Source organism: Camelus bactrianus, chromosome 19, assembly GCF_048773025.1.
Source record: "Camelus bactrianus isolate YW-2024 breed Bactrian camel chromosome 19, ASM4877302v1, whole genome shotgun sequence".
Classification (NCBI taxonomy): domain Eukaryota; kingdom Metazoa; phylum Chordata; class Mammalia; order Artiodactyla; family Camelidae; genus Camelus; species Camelus bactrianus.
The window spans coordinates 10,832,725-10,848,693 of NC_133557.1; the positions used below are offsets into that span (position 1 = coordinate 10,832,725).

At 58.1% G+C, this 15,969-nt stretch overlaps 1 protein-coding gene across 1 annotated transcript in view; it reads right to left on the reverse strand.

Moving 5' to 3' along the window:
* The window catches only part of NOL4L (nucleolar protein 4 like), a 121,660-nt gene extending 105,939 nt beyond the window's left edge, over positions 1-15,721 (reverse strand). Inside the window, exon 1 of the mRNA XM_074347122.1 lies at positions 15,362-15,721. Within this exon, the coding sequence (XP_074203223.1) occupies positions 15,362-15,682 (321 nt within the window). The 5' untranslated portion in view covers positions 15,683-15,721. The remainder of the gene's footprint in view (positions 1-15,361) is intronic.
* Positions 15,722-15,969: the final 248 nt, after the last annotated feature.

The window sequence follows — 15,969 nt, forward strand, 5'->3', positions numbered from 1 at the left end:
GACCAAAGCAGCTAATACGAGGAGGAGACAGTTACATCCATTCCTTCTGCACCCCTCCAGCTCTCTCCACCTCATTTCTGTAGCTTCTGCTCCCATGTGGGCTGTTGTGCCCTAGAACCCAGAGCCTCCCTGGGCCTCAGACTCCAGTCTCTACTCTGCACACACTGGACCAGCCTCGGCTCCCTAAACACCTCTCCCCATGTTCCCTGCCCTGCAATACTCAACAGCTCCCACTGCCTGAGAGCTGGCTTTCTGGGCCCCATTAAGGGTTCACCCAGCCACATCCCCTCGGCCCCAGGCCTCCCTTCAGGCCAGTTTCTCTTCCCCTCTTCCCACAGCTGTGTCCCTGCTCTGCCTGGGCTTCACAATATGGTGAAGGAGTGAGTCCAAATGCTTCCATGTGGGGCTTGGGGTCCTCTCTGACCACCTGCTGACTCTGCCAGCCTCCTCTGGCTCTCTCAGCCCCAGGACTGGAGGAGCCTGCTCCATGGGCAGGTCAGACAGCCCCTGATGGGACCCTGGCCATCACGCTAGCCTTCATGTAGGCCCCGTAATAGCCCGGGTCCTCCATTTTGCAGAGGAGGGAACTGACACACAAAGAAGAGAATGAAAAGGGTTAAGGCAGTCATTTAACAAATATTTTCTGAGTGCCTACTATGCATCAGGTGCTATAGGGGGTATGTAGGACTCCCAGGTCTGGGCGGGCAGGGATCAAGTCTGTCCTATTCACCGCTCCCGGCACATAGTAGGTGCTCAGTAAATCTTTGTGGAGTGAACTAACAGGACCTGGCACAAAGCAGGTGCCAATCAAAGCTTGTTGAGGGAACCAGTGAATGAATGCACGGTGCCGGGAACACAGCAGTAAGCGAGATAGCACATGTCCCCTTCCTCATGGAGCCCAGCCCAGAGGAACACACACAAATACGGCACTAGCCAGGTGTCATGAAAAGCGCTAAAATTGGAGTAAGGGGCTTGAGAATGATGGGGGATAAAGGGTGTTTTGAACAGGCAGTCAGGGAGGGCCTCACTGAGGAGATGACATGTCAGCAGGGCCCAGTGAGGGCTGGGGAACAGCCTGGAGGCTAGTGTGGCCAGAGGGCAGAGAGCAGAAAACTTGAAGGTGGAGAGAGGGGCCGAAGTAGGGCTGGGCCTTGTGGGCCTTGGTGGCTTTTGCTCAGACAGCGATGTAGACCCACCAGAAGGGTCTGAGCAGAGAAGGAACACAGTCAGGTTGACATTTTTAATACAGCACTTTGGCTGCTGTGTGAAGAGGCAGAAGGTTGGAAGGACGGCGAGTACTATTGCTGGGGAGGAGGGGCCAAGGACTGGGGTGGGAGAGGGTGATGAAAAGGCCCTGCACCCCTCACCCCCACTCAGTTCTACTTCCCTGGGAAAGGGGGAGTCGGAGGAGCCAGATATGGGGGCAGCAGGGCTAGTTTGGGGATACCAGGCAGAAGTGGCCCCCTTGGGCTCAGCAAGTCGGTCACAACGGGGACAGGGGCCCGGCTGCCTGAGCTGACCAGCTGGATGGCATGTCAGGCCCTAGGTGCCCCCTGACCTCAGGCTAGTGGGGGTACCTAGGAATCTCAGGTCTGGAAGGGCAGAGATCGAGTCTGTCTTATTTACCACTCCTGGCACATAGTAGGTACTCAATAAATCTTTGTGGAATGAATGTACAGGACCTGGCACGTAGCAGGTGCCAATCAAAGTTTGCCGGATGAATTGGTGAATGAATGGATTGCCTGCAGCACTGTATTTTGTGCTATGGTTTCTCAGTTACGTCGTCTGAGCACCTTAAACTAATCACAGTTTCTGCCAATCAAAGAGCCTTACCGTGAGCCTGGCCCCCAGCTCAGTCTCTTACTTGCGTCCAGCAACCCCACGGTGCGGGGTTCATGGCTATGCCCATTTTACAGAGAAGAAAACTGAGGCCTAGAGAGGTTAATTAATTTCCCCAAGGTCACTCAGCTACCAAGCAGCATGGCCAAACTACACTTCAATGCCTCCCAAGCTGGGATCTTATCAATGACACCATCAGCTCACTTGTAAATCCCCTGGGGGGCAGAAACCTGCAGATGGGGTCTTGATAAACAACCCAATGTTCCATCACATCTGAGATGTTTCCCTGGCTCCTCAACACAGCATGGTACCACCTTCCTGATCAGGAAACCAAGTCAGGGAGTCAGGAACTTTTTTAAGAACTGTAGGAGTCAGAAGTGGGTAAGAGAGCTTAGAAACCCCATCTTCTGGGGCCTGTCCAAGGGCTCTCTCCACATCCCTTCATCTCATCCCTCCTGTCTCCACCCCTACCTTGTGTCCCCAGCACAGGGACAGAGGATGGAGTCCCCAAATCAGAAGCCCTGAATGAGGGGGTGGCTAGTTCCTAGGTCCCAGTCAATAACATCAGAGGCCTGTCTCAAGATTCAGGGCCATTGGGATGACCTCTCATCTTTGCCTCTTACCTAAATGGACAAAAGCAATGGAAACTGAGCTGCAGGACCTGCCAGGACAGCTGGGCATTTAAACCTCCTGCACAACGGTAGTCACAGCATCAACAGCAGGGGCGCAGCAGTGCTCAGCCTGGGGCCCTGCCCCCCGCTAGGCTTTAGGAGCCCTGAGCCACACGACAGTCCAGAGAAGCAGGTCCTATGATTGCCCCCTCTTTTTAGATGTAGAAACTGAGGCACAGACAGGTTGTGCCCAAGTCACTGTTAGCATATGGTTCCACAGCAGATGCATGATTCAAACCCAGGCAGTCCAGCTCCAGGACCAAGTATATCACGGAGGACACATAAGGGACGGGACCCCTCTGGGCAGGTGAACGAGAAGGGAGTGGGGTGGGCTGGGCACTTCTCGCCCTCTTGGGGGCTGCTGTTTGGTGGCTGTTGCTGCTTTAAGTCAGGTGTGTGTATTACCTTGAAAACAAACCCCTCCTGCTTCCTTATCCACAGCGTCCCTTTTCCCCTCCTGGGAGGCCTGATTCCCCTTCTCCTATTTCATGGCTCACCTCCCCCTAAAAGCCCTCCTGAGTTCCTCTCCAGCCTCAGTGGGGGCCACCCAGACCAGGCACTGACCACCCATATCCTTTCGGGGCTGCTGGTAGCTGGCTGTGACTTGGGCATGGAGCCACACCTGCCGGTGGGCACAAAGCCCCTCCTGCCTCAGCTGAAGTGCAGGGGGCTGGCTGACTGGCTGGCTGGCTGGCTATGGGGCTCCATGCCACAACCTCGCCCTCCCTGAACCACAGAATCCCTCGGTGATCCCCAAAGGTCAACCCTACCAGTAGATTCCATTTGTGCCTAAGCAGTGTGTTCCAGGGTCGGTACACTCTGCCAGACAGACTTATGCCTTCCTCCCCATCCTGGGAAGAGCCACTGTCCAAGCCCTGGTAATGCCACAGGGGACCCCAGGATCCAAGCCTTGCTGTCAAGAGAACGGGTGATTTTTAGGGAATAGAGGACATGACACTTCTCCACTGAATGGGCTCAAGTCCCTGCTCTGCCCCGTACTAGCTGTGTGGCCTCAGGCTTGTTACTTAACCTCTCTGAGCCTCAACAGCCTCATCAGCAAGATGACAATCATAATGGTGGCCATGTTTGGACAATCACATGGAGGCTTGTGCATAACGTGTTTAGCAAAGTCCCTGGTACTTCATAAGCACTCAGTAAATACCAGCTGTGTCACAGTTGTCATTGTTTCTGATCAGCAGCAGGCACTAATTATCCCCACAACATCCCTAAAAGGCAGTTGATACCACTGTCCACATTTTACAGATGTGGAAATGGAGGCTTAGAGAGGTTGAGATGCGTCCAAAGTTGCACAGCCAGTTGGTAAGGCAGGGTTTGAACCCCGGGCTCTCTACCCTGGGGAGCATGCCCATGCTTAGTCTCATAATTGTCAGCCTGGGCTCTGGGAAGCCCATTGCCCCTCTTGCCCTCCTTCCCTGACAGCTGACTGCTGATTAGACCAGCAAGACTTCTGGCCTCTCCTTCCCACCTGCTTTGGCTTGGTGCCTTCCCCCTGCCCTCTGGCTTCCATCAGGGCCTTCTCTCATCCAGATCTGGGGGTGGGGGTGTCCGTCAATCCTCCAGGGCAGACCCAGCTGACCACCCCTCCTCCTAGAAGTCCTCCCCTCTAGTTTCCCTGCACGCATACTACTGCTTCGTTCTCTCCCACCTCTGTGCATCCACTGGACTGCCCCACGCTCCGTACCCCCAGCTCTAACTGCCACTGGCCACAAGTTGAGAAAAGCTCACACCTGACGTGGAGCCTCTCTTCACCTTCCCACAGCAACCCTGTCTGATTTTACTGGGCCAATTTTACAGAGGAGGAAACTAAGGTTCAGAGAGCGACTTATTTCAAGGTCATCCTGCTAGTGAGTCACAGAGCTCAATTCAATCCTGGGGCTGGTCTGAGCTCCAAAGCCCAACTCAGCAGCACTGCTTGAATGGCCTTGTCACGGATTCGAGGATTATTGATTGGATCACAATCATAATCCTAATTATAGCTCCATTTTATTGAGGGCTTGATGATGGCCCTGGTATAAATGCTTCTAGTTTATAGAATATAGTAAATAGTACAGTATATATACATAGTATAGAAAACAGTATAGAAGGAGGATATAAGTGAAGCCACAGCTATCATCACCCCATTTTACAGATGAGGAAACTGAGGCTCAGAGAGGGGAAGTGACCTGCCCAAGATTGCACAGCAATAAATGGCAGAACCTGGACCCAGCCCCTTCTTCCACACTCCCTACTCCCCTGCTGACCTTCAAGGGCCTCACATTCAACCCTTTGCCCTTCAGCCTGCTCCTGTCCAGTTCGGGCCTCCAGATCTCTCAGGGAGGCCCCCAACACCTATGGAGCTTCCCAGCCTGATCTCTCTGTGCTGCCTCCCCTCCCCACCTCCCCATCTCTGCCTTGGCCCAGGCTCTCTTGTCATCCCACAACCATCTTCAGGAGGTTAACAGCTGTCTGGTTGGGGGATCTTCGCACTGGGGTTGGGGGGTCCTCCAAGGGACCCTGAGATGGAGCCGCAGCCCCAACTGGGTAGCCTATTTGTGAGGCTTAGTGTTATACCATCTTTCCAGCCGCCCCCAGGGTGCAGGTCATCATCCACTTACACACAAGCAGATGGGATCTGGGCAGGTGAGCCGCTTGCCCAGAACCAGGAGCTGGTGGCAGAGCTGGGATCCAAATGCAGATCTGTTGTTGGCCATGTTACCCTCTGGCCTGCCCTATGGCTGCTCTGTCCAACAGAGATCTCCTGTTGCCTGGGCGGACCCCTCTCCACACCCTCACGAAAATGATGATCCCACTATTTCACCATTTCATGAATCCCTCCTTCAGTTTTCCCAATCCTGTACGGGAGGGACAATCATCAGACCCATTTTGCAGATGAAGAAACTAAAGCACCAAGTGGTTACCTAGCTGGGTGCCCTGCAGAAGCTGTGCCTTGGTTTGCTAACCTGTAGAATGGGGTCATGACGTCTGCCCAGGGTGGCTGAGGTCTGCGAGATTGCGGAAGCCAGGGGTTCTTGGAGACACACCCTCGGGATGCTCTCGGACAAGGCCTGAGGCTCCAATGTGTTTTTCTGGACCTGCCAGCATCCAGTCAGGGCCTGGCCTGCCAAAGGAAGGGCCCCATGTCTCCTTGAACATATCCTCAGCCTGGGGACGCCGAGAAAATGATGAGTCATCCACCCAAGCACAAGCCTCCTAGGAGCCTGTGTCGGGTCCCAGCTGGGGCGGGGAAGGTTCCACTCTGGGAAAGGGGCCCCGTGAACATGCTGACTCCCAGGCTGATCCCACTGAGCCCCGAGTCACCAGGTCTCTTCTACGGCCTCCCACGGCCACAGGCCACCAGCCTTGAGGACAGCTCTTGGATTCCACCCACTGGACCCTGCCCCTGGGCCTTCACCCCAGATCTGTGTGTCTGTCTACATTCCTGGTTTCCTAAACACCCCACCCAAGAATACTAGGTCAACTGTGACCCTTGAGCTTCCCTCGTTCCCTGACCCCCAACCTCCCATGTCACCCAGTCTCTGCCACTCAACCTATTGTCCTACGAGGGAACCAGCCCCTCCTCTCTGTCTCAGTCTGGCCCTCTCTCTCCACACCTCACTCTTTCCCAGCCTCCTATTTCTCCTTCTCTGTAATATACCTCGCTCTTGCCACAGCATTCTGAGGCTCCTTTGAAAACCCAAATCTGACCTTATCTCCCCTCTGCTTAAAAACTCAGCTGCCGACTCCCAGCTCTCCTTGATGGTGATGCACTAGCCCCTCTGAGAGGCTTTCCAGATCCTTCCCTTCCATTTGGCCCCGACTTTTTTCACCAGCTCATCCCCCTCAGGACCCCAAAGTGGTTCTCAAGCTGATTTGACCATTTCCCCATCCCCACCCCATCTGAAATGCTCTGTAGAACATGCTTCTCCAGGAAAGTGGCCCCCGTCATCACCATACCCAGCCTGTGTGACCCCCCAAAACCTGTCCCACCCCTGGCCCTTGCTCACGTTCCCACCCACTGGAACAAGCTTCCTCATGTTCTGCTCTTGCTGAACAATTTGTTTTGGCCTTCAAAGTCCAGCTCAAATGTCGCCTCCCTGAGGACTCCTTGGACACCCTCAGGCAGGGGGTGGGTCTGGACCTTGGGGCTCCTGAAGTCCTGAGCGCAAAAAACGATGGCTGGTTCACAGACTCCAGCTCTAAGGCACCTGCTTCCCCCATCATGGGGAGTCCCTTAGGGGCAGGGGCTATTCTGGGCCCTGGGGATTCAGCAGTGAACCAAGCAGACTGGTCTACCCAGAGATTATAGTCTTGTGGGGAGGAAAATATTAAACATGTAAACTAGTAAAATATATATGATATCAGAGGGTGGTAAGGGCTCTGAAGGAAAATTAAATAGAAAGAGAACAATTAAGTAGAAAATTAAGTAGAAAGAGAGAGGGTCCTAAAGTGGTTCTGGCTGGGTGATCAGGGAGGGCCTCTCGGAGGAGGTGACATTTAAACAAGAATCTGAAGAGGAGAGGAACCAGCTATGTAGAGATCTGGGGGAAGAGTGTTCCAGGCTGGGGAAACAGCCAGTGCAAGGGCCCTGGGGCAGGATTGCGTCTGGTAGTTTTTAGAATAGCAAGGAGGCCAGTGTGGCTGACATCACATGAGCAACGAGAGGGTGGAAGGCAGTGAGGGCAGCAGGCAGCTGGGGCCTGTAGGCTTCTGGAAAGACTTTGGCTCTTGCTTTGAATGAGATGGGAATCTTAGACGATCCTGAGCAGAAGAGGGAGAGAATCTAATTTGCTTTTTGCTTCTGCTGATTTGCTGGCTATGTGAGCCAGAGGGTCTTCCAGTGGGGCCAGAGTAGACACAGGGAGCCCAGTGGGGAGGCTGATGCATCTCCAGGCTTGGACAAGGTTGGAGGCAGTGGAGGTGGAGAGAAGGTAAAATTTAAGATGTATTTTGAAGGTAGAACCAAAAGGATTTGTAAATGGGCTGGATAGGGAGGGAGGTGGTAGTGAGAGAAGGAGTCAAAAATGACACCCAGGTGTGGCCTGAGCAAGGGAAGGATGTAGCTGCTGTGATAGGGAGGACAGTGGAAGGAACAAATGAGTGAGAGAATGAATGACTCCTGGCTTTGGAACCAGACAGACTCACACTCAGCCCTGGTACCCTGTGGGACTGCACTCAGCCTTAGTCTCCCCATCTGCAGCAGAGGAGCCCCATGTCCCAGGGTGGCCGAGAGGACTGGATGCTGAAGGAGTCAATGACCTTGCAGGGAGAGGATCACTGCTCTCTCTCCCTGCCCCCTGCAGCCTGTGTAGGCAGGACGAGCAAGGGTGGTAGCCATGGTTGAGGTGAGAGGATGAAGAGGTGGACAACAGGGAGGGCATCTCTCTCCCCCAAGGCTGGGTCCAGGCAGGTAGGTCTGCCTCGAGCTCCAGGAAGCTTTTGTAGTGTGTTCTTAGATGAGGGGCCACCGTGAGCCTTAGGTGGGAGGTGGGGAGAGCCAGGGCACCTGTGGGCTCAGCCCTCCGGCCCCTGGGGGTTAGGCGATCAGACCAGCCACAGAACCCAGGCCCTGCCACTTGCTCACTGTGGGGCTCAGGAAGGTTCCCTGGCCTCTCTGATGCCAACTTCTCATCTACCTCATAGGATCCAGGGGAGATTAAATGAAATAAAGTGTCTGGCACATGGCAGGGGCTTGGAAACATAGGAGATGTGCTCAGACACCTGCCCCGGGACAGGGGCAGTCATTACACCAGCCTCACCATGTTCTAAGAGCGCAGAGCAGAGAGCTCAGGCTTCTGGCCAGGGAGTGCGGAGGGTTGGGGGGTTGTGGAGCCGGGGGGATGAGAGGCCTCTGGGAGCCTCATCCTTCTACCTTCTACCTGGAGAGTGCCTCCAGGCCTGGGTGAAGCCCCCACTCTCACCTCTCCAGCACCCCCTCCTTGACCTCTGGGATCTGGCATCCCGAGCACCAGGAAGGGATTCAGAGGCAGGAGGGACCACAGGAGCCTTCCCTGAACAATAACTAGGGAAACTGAGGCCCAGAGCAGAACAGGAGCCTGCCAGGGCAGAAGGGAACCCTGAGTCTTCAAGTCCCCAGCTCTGGGGGCTGATGCCATACCCATGGCCTTCGCCAAGACTTCTCTAGTGCTCTCTGCAGTTCAATACAACATTAACCAGGCCCCCAGTGGCACTGGAGACACAGAAATAACCCAGACACAGTCTCTAGGGAACTAATAGTTGCTTCCCACCAACTATGTGCCAGGGATTTGGCTGAATGCTTTATTTCCATTATCCCATTTAATATCCATGACATTTCATTACCATTCCCATTTTCCAGATGAGAAAACTGAGGCTCAGTGAGATCACATAGCAGCTAACATATCCTAAGACCTGCTACATTCTTCAGGCTCTATATGCATTGATGCATTAATCTTCACTCCAGTCCAGTGAGACAGGCTTATCAGCTCCATTTAACAGATGAGAAAACTAAGGTCAAATTGGTAAAAGGGCAGAGCTAGGATTTGAACCCAGGGCCCTGTGGCTTGGCACCCTAAGCCCTTCATCTCCCCTCTCTGTCAGGGTGAGTCAGGGGCAAAAAGTGGACTCAGGAGTCCTTGTTCTAAGAAGCCACCCACCTTGGTGGGCCCTTTCTCTCCCAGCTTCCTTCAGTTCCCTCTCCTGCTTTGGGGCCCAGGGCCCAGGCCTGGCTTTGACAGAAGTTAACAGAGTAACCTCCTAAAATGACAACAGAGCATTTTCCAGTTTGCCAAGCTGCCTGGAAATGGGGCTTTGAAGCCCATTTTCCAGATGAGTAAACTGAGACTTGGAGAGGTCAAGCAGGTTACTTGCATGAAGTCACATGGCAAGGAAGTGGATGCATTGGGATCCCATCCATCCTGGCCCCCTCACTTCAAGTCCAGAACCTTTTTTCCTACCTCATTCCCATGGTGCTAGGCTTTAAACTCAGTAAGTGTCCCCATGGCAAAGGTCACAAGCTTCTGCCGCCCTTATAGGGCAGGGAGTTGAGGGGCAGAGGAGAAAGGCTGGAAACAGGAAGGTGCTTTGGCCACTGTCATGGGAACAGCGACATGGCACCACCTCTTGTGTCCACTCCCTCCCTCACGCTTGGCTTCAGCAGCTGCTGAGACCCCAGGGGCAGCAGGGACCAGGCCAGCAGCTCGGGGAGACTCTGTTACAATGAAGGACACTCCTGTCAGCTCCGCACTCCCAAACAGACAGGGTCCTTTCACTATGATCCCTATATGTGTCATGCACACACGGTCATCCTCGTGGTCTGCCAGTGCCCACGCCCCAGGTACCTGCACATCTGCGAACACAGACGCTCAGTCACACACACTCACCAGCATGTAGTCTCTCCTCCACCTGTACACACACACCCACACCCACACACACACGTGCGCACTGTCCCAGGGAACACAAGCATCCCCAGCCTGCACATGGACAGGCACATGTACACTCACGTCCACACAACCACACTTCTGCACGCACATCCATATGCACACACACTCTCTAGTCCAGGAGTGCACGTGCATGGGCACAGTACTTAATCAGTCCCACAACCTCCAAGGTAAGAGAAGCCTAGGTTTGCCTGAGGCTGGGTCAGACACTTGACCTTTGTCTCTAGGCAGCCCCAGCCACAGGCTCCCCAACCCCTAGTCATCCCAGCAACATTTTCAGGGTTCCAGATGGGCCTTCTGATTCCCAGACACTCAGGGAGGGGAAGGCAGCCTGTAGGGGCCAGGGAAGAGAGGACATTCATGCCAGGCCTCGCCCAAGGAAGAGGGGGGACATGCTGTCCCACCTCCTGCAGAAAGTGCCCCAGCACCTTGTGGGATGCAGGGAGGCAGTGGGAAGGCCGAACCTGATCCTGCAGCGTCACCCAGGCTCCAAACTGCACCCCCTCAGAGTCCCCAAGACTACATTCACCCAAATCACCAAGGCTTAATTAACAAAATAGCGCACTTCTGCCACTCATGAGAAATCCAAATAGAGCCCGTGTCATTGTCAACTTTCTCCCTGAAAGTCCCCCAGGACCCAGGACAACAGAGACCTCCTCCCTTCTCCTCACCACATACCCATCTTAGTGTGCCCCAGGAAAGTCCCAGATACTTCACACAGAGCCAATCCTGCCTCAAGCACCAGCCTATGATTAACAGACATCCTGACTAGAGGAAGATTTCTGTACTAACTCAGACTAAAGTGTAATGAACTGAAAGCTTGTCATGAAAAGACCTATGCTTTCAAAGTGGATCAGGCTATAAAACACCTCGGACAGGGTCAGAATGGAGGCATGCACAGGCGGTACCCACGTTCAGGGTATCCTGTCAGTGGTGTGGCCTGAAGGAAGTTCTGAACCTCCCTAAGCCTCAGTTTACTCATCTGAAGGATGGCAGTGATAACAGTATTGCCGTATGAACCTGATGCACAGGGACAAGCACACAGTAGGTGACTAAGGAAGTGTCACTAATGTGACAGTTTAGAGAAAAGTAGGAAATACTGAGATATTCAACTGAAGGTCACAGCATGTACTATGTTGTGCTAAGTCAGAGGCCATTTCCCGCCCAGGGCAGCAGCCGCAGGTGCCAAAGGTTTACACAAAAGCTCTGGGGAGAAAGGCTGAAGACAGTGAAAATGCTCTCTGCTAAATGAACGTTGTCTGCAAACTGGGAAAAGACCACCATTAGTCAATCTGGCTAGCGGAACACCTGGGGTCTGGCTCGCAAAAGCCTGGTGCCGAGAGTGGAGTTTGGCAATCTGGCATTTCCCCTTGGGGGACGGAGCTCTAATGGGGGGATTCCTGGCATGTGATGGACCCAAGGGGAAGCCTCCATGGAGCACAGAGATCTGCATTCTAGTCCTGGCTCCCCACCAACGGAAACACCCTCTCTCGGGGCCTCAGTTTTACCATCTGGAAGATGGTAGAGTTGGGCTGAGAACCTTTATTTCCAAGGATCCCAGGGCCCCGCCCCAGACACAACCTGTGGCCCCTGCAGGCCCTGGGACAGCCCTGTTTTGAGAGACCAGAGGAAAAGGAAAGGGGTTGGTTCATTTTGTGGCCGACACTGGAACGGAATCGGAGGGTCTTGCCTCCGAGGGGTTTGCTTCCCCTGTTTGGCAGCCCACAGAGGCCCAAGCAGGCCCAACGCAAGAAATAATAAATCCTAACCAGGCTTTGCCCAGTTAGGAGGGCCCGGCTGGCTCCTGTCATAGAAAGGTCTTATCCCCAGAGCACCCCATGCAGCCCTATGGAGGACTCCGCCCTCCTCCCCTCAGCCCTCAGCCCTCCGCCTCCACTTCTATTTCCTGTGACAACCTGCAAACTGAAGACCAACTTGCCTCCCCCCACACCAACACCCGAGCTTCTACTCGACCCCCGCCCTGCCCCACCCCCAGCCAGGCCCCAGCTGCAGGAGGCCCCGGCAGAGTGTAATTCCCCTCGCCCTCCTCTCCACCCTGGGCCCCTCCGGACAGATTAAGCCTTTGTCACATACACCCAGAAAAGCTCAGGGCCAGATGGGACAGGACAAGTGGTGTCAGATCATCGACCCTCCGCGGCCCGGACTCGGAAGGGCCCCGACCACAGCACCACATATGGCTGTGGGAGGAGGAAAAGGGGCCTACAGAGGGGGCAGCCAGAGAGCAACATGGAAGAGAGATGACACACCACGGCCACCCTGGGGACCCAAGCCCACACAGGGGCCTAGGGGGCCCTGGTTCAGCGGCTGGATGACCCAACTCCCATACCCCCTCTTCCCTGAAATTGTTCTGCCTGCCTTCCTGCCCTCCCTTGGAGTCTCCGTGGGCTTCTTGACCAGATCCTGAGCTATGCCTACCACCCCCACCAGCTGGGTGCCCTGGTGCCCCCGGAACAGGCTCAGAGTCCAACCCACTCCAATGCCTCAGTGGCCCCACAAGGCCTGTGGATGCTAAACAAATGTCTCAGACAAAGGTTTATGGCCCTATGACCTTCACAAAAACCCACTCAGGACAAAACTACAGGATCTCTCCCAACTGCCACCAGAGTAGAGGCAATGATAACTTTAACTTTGTGTGTGTGTGTGTGTGTGTGTGTGTGTGTGTAAGCCAGTCAAGGTAGGAGATGTCCTTTGCACCTTTCAAAGAAGGTCCCATTCAGCCCCTCCCAGGAAGAGGCCATGGCTGCCCCAGAATTCCCAGCAGGATTTGTTCCTCTTAGATCAGTGAAAAGGAAAATGAAAATGTAAAAATAATAACTGAGCCCCAGGAAGGTGCTTGGAGCTGGGGATGGCAGGACTAAGGGCATCTCCTGTGGCTGGCTCCGCTTGTCTGGGCGAGGAGCAGGTAACTAACAGGCTCTCTGGGGACCAGCGGACCAGGCAGGTGGGCGTGGGTAGCTTGAGGGGTGGGCTGTCGCAGGAGGGCATGTCTGTTGTGTTTGTCATCCCCCTGGCAGCCTGGGCAGGGAGGCTTGGGTTCTCTTTCTCTGCCTCCCAGGCAGGTAGTCCCTTGGGAGGGCTTATTATTGGTCCAGGAGCTAGGGTGGAGTCTTTTGAGGCCCCTGCTGCCAGGCAAGGCAGGTCAGCGTGGGCCTCACGGAGGATCTGAAGGGACTGGCTGGGCTGGCAGGAGCTGGAGCCCAGGCCTAGTACCCAATTTCTGCATGTGGCCTGGATGGGCGTGTATGCACTTGCTCCGCCTTGACAGCTGTGTGGCTAAGCGGGTAGGGGGACTGGCGGCCCCATGATACCCACTCCCTAGGGGAGAGGTCCACCAGCACAGAGAACCGGTGAGCCAGCTGCCATGTCTGATGGTCACCTGCCCCCCAACTCCAGGAGTGGGGGCTCCTGCCTCAGACTAACAAGGAGGTTGGGCCAAGACTTCCAGCTCCCTGGAGAGAGATGACCAGAATGGGGTGGAGGTAGGGGGCACTAACTGACCTGGGAAGCCTGGATATCTGAGGGCAATGACCCAGGGTGAGGGGCATGGACCCAGCCAACCATCTGGTGGGTCACTGACCTCAAAAAAACCACACTTAGGCTGGGGACACTAGCCCAAGATGGGGGAGAACAGAGGAGGGTGCGGAACTGGCAGGATGGGGAGGGCTGACCTAGGCCGGGGAGAGGCAATGAACCTTACTGCCCATGTGGGAAAGTGGGCACTAATTTGGGCTGGGGGAGGGGGTCCCTGACTCGATGGGGGAGGAGACAATGACCCAGACTCCCTTGGTTTGGCAGGGAGCACTGATTTAGGCTGGGAGGTCCCTGACTCGAGCGGGTTGGGACACTATCCCAGCCTCCCCCTCCGGGAAACCGGCCCCGGCGCGCCCCTCGGCCCGGCCCCCTGCTTCGGGTCCGGCCGGAGGCGGCAGCGGCGCAGATGGGCTGCTGGCGGCCGCAGCGGCAGCGGCGCGGTTATCAGCGCTCCTCGCAGATGGGCCGCCCGCCCTCCGCGCTCGCGGCTCCCCACTCCCCGCGGCCTGCAGCCCCGTCCCCTGGGCGCGGGGGGAGGCGCCTCCGGATCCGCTCCCCGGCTCCCGCCTCCCTCACTCGCGGCCCCCTCACCCCGCGGGCCGGGCCCGGGCAGCCGCCGGAGGGGGAGGGGGAGGGGACAAGTGCACTTTTCGTAACGACCGAATCAATTGTGTGTGAAGAGCCCGCTCCGGCCGGGGACTGGGCTGAGCGCGGGGCGGGCGGGCCGGACGGGGGAGGAGCACGGAGGGGGGAGCGGGGGAGCGAGGGAGGGAGGGAGGCCGGCGCGGGGCGGCCCCGCTTGCTCGCTCGGGCCGGGCGAGGCCGGGGAGGGAGGGAGGGGGGCAGGGAGGGAGGCTGGCCCGGCCCGGCCGGGCCGGGGGCTGAACGCACTAATGGAGGGTCTCCGCGACGGAAAGTTCAAAGCTCAGCACCGCCCCAGGAGCAGCCGCCCCCCCCAGCCCCCACCCGCTGCAGAACAATGAGGTCCCGGCGGGGGAGCCGCGGGGCCCGCGCCGCACGCCCTCTCCAGGGCGCCCCGGGCCGGAGGGGACGCCCCCGCCCGGCCGCCCGCCTCCTCCCTCTCGGCGGCTGCGGTTCCCCGCCCCCTACCCCACGCCACCCCGCCCGGACCGGGCCGGCCCCGCGGACGGGGGAGGGGAGGGGATGGATAGGTCAGGCCGCCCCCGTCCCAGGGAGGGGGGAGCTAGGGGCCCGGGGAGCGGAGGGGGCGCCCCACCCACCCGCGGGAGGCTGCTCCTGCGCCAGGCTGCGGCTCGGGCTGCCCCTCCCCGGGCCAGCCCCGGGTGGGGTCGGGGAGACAGTACCCGGGCGGGCCCCCTCCCCTGGCGCTGGGAAGCCGAGCGGACTCCCCGTCCCGTGGCTGCCCCTGTCCCCCCCTCCCGCGGCACCACCCTCCACACACACACACACTCACATACACACACAGACACACACACACACACACACACACACACACACACACACACACCGCCCAGCCGGCCCGGGGGCGGGAGCGCGAGGCGCCCGGGACAGGCAGCCCCGGGGCGGGCGGGGGGAGGCTTGGGCTTCGGAGCAGCCGCCTGCTGGCTGGGGGAGGGGACGGGAGGACGGAACATGCTGGGGTGAGCAGCCCGGGACAGCCCGCCCGGCACGGCCACGGCCGGGGCAGCGGCGCAGAGGGGGGCTGGGACGCCCCGAACCCGGAGCGCTGCCCGGGCGGGCTGGGGCGGACGGGTGAGCAGGGACGCGTGCGTCCCGGGCGGGCCAGATCCACGGACAACCTCAGGGACACACGTTCGGACACACATCCACACCCCCACCCCGCCCCCGCCCGCCCCGAGCCCCGCGGCGGGACTGGCCCGCGGCAGCCGCGCGCGCACTCACCGAGCCCGTCTTGACCGGCACATACACCACTTGGCCCATCTTGGGTTCCCGGCCGCTGCCCAGGCGGAAGCCCTTGGAGCGCACCCAGAACTGGAACTTGCCTTTCTCGCCGGCTGCCGGGCCGCTGCCCGCGCCGGTCCCGCCACCGCCCTGCAGGACCTCGGCGATCCGCTGGTATTTGCTGCGTGTCACCGTCTTGGTTTTGGCCGAGTCGCCGTAGGTGCGCAGGCACCAGTCCCGGAACTGGCGGCCCAGCTCCGAGTCCCCGGGGCTGCGCTCGCGCTCCCAGCCCCCGCGCAGCAGCAGCGTCGGCTTCGGCATCCTCCCGCCGCGCCCGGCGCCCTCGGGGGCGGGCCGGCCGCCGGGCCGCCCGGTGCCGGGACTGGGCTGGGCTGGGCCGAGCCGAGCCGGGGCGCGCCGCGGCCCGGGCTGTCCCGCGGTGTGGCTCCGGCGCGGCTGCTTGATGGGCACGGGCGGCGGCCGGACGCGTGGGGCTGCGGCGCGCTCTGTCCTGCTCGGGCGGCGGCGGCGGCGGCGGCGGCGGCGGCGTTGGCGGCGGCGGCTCCGGCTCGCCTCCTGCTCCGCCTCCTCCTCCCCCCTGGCCGGGA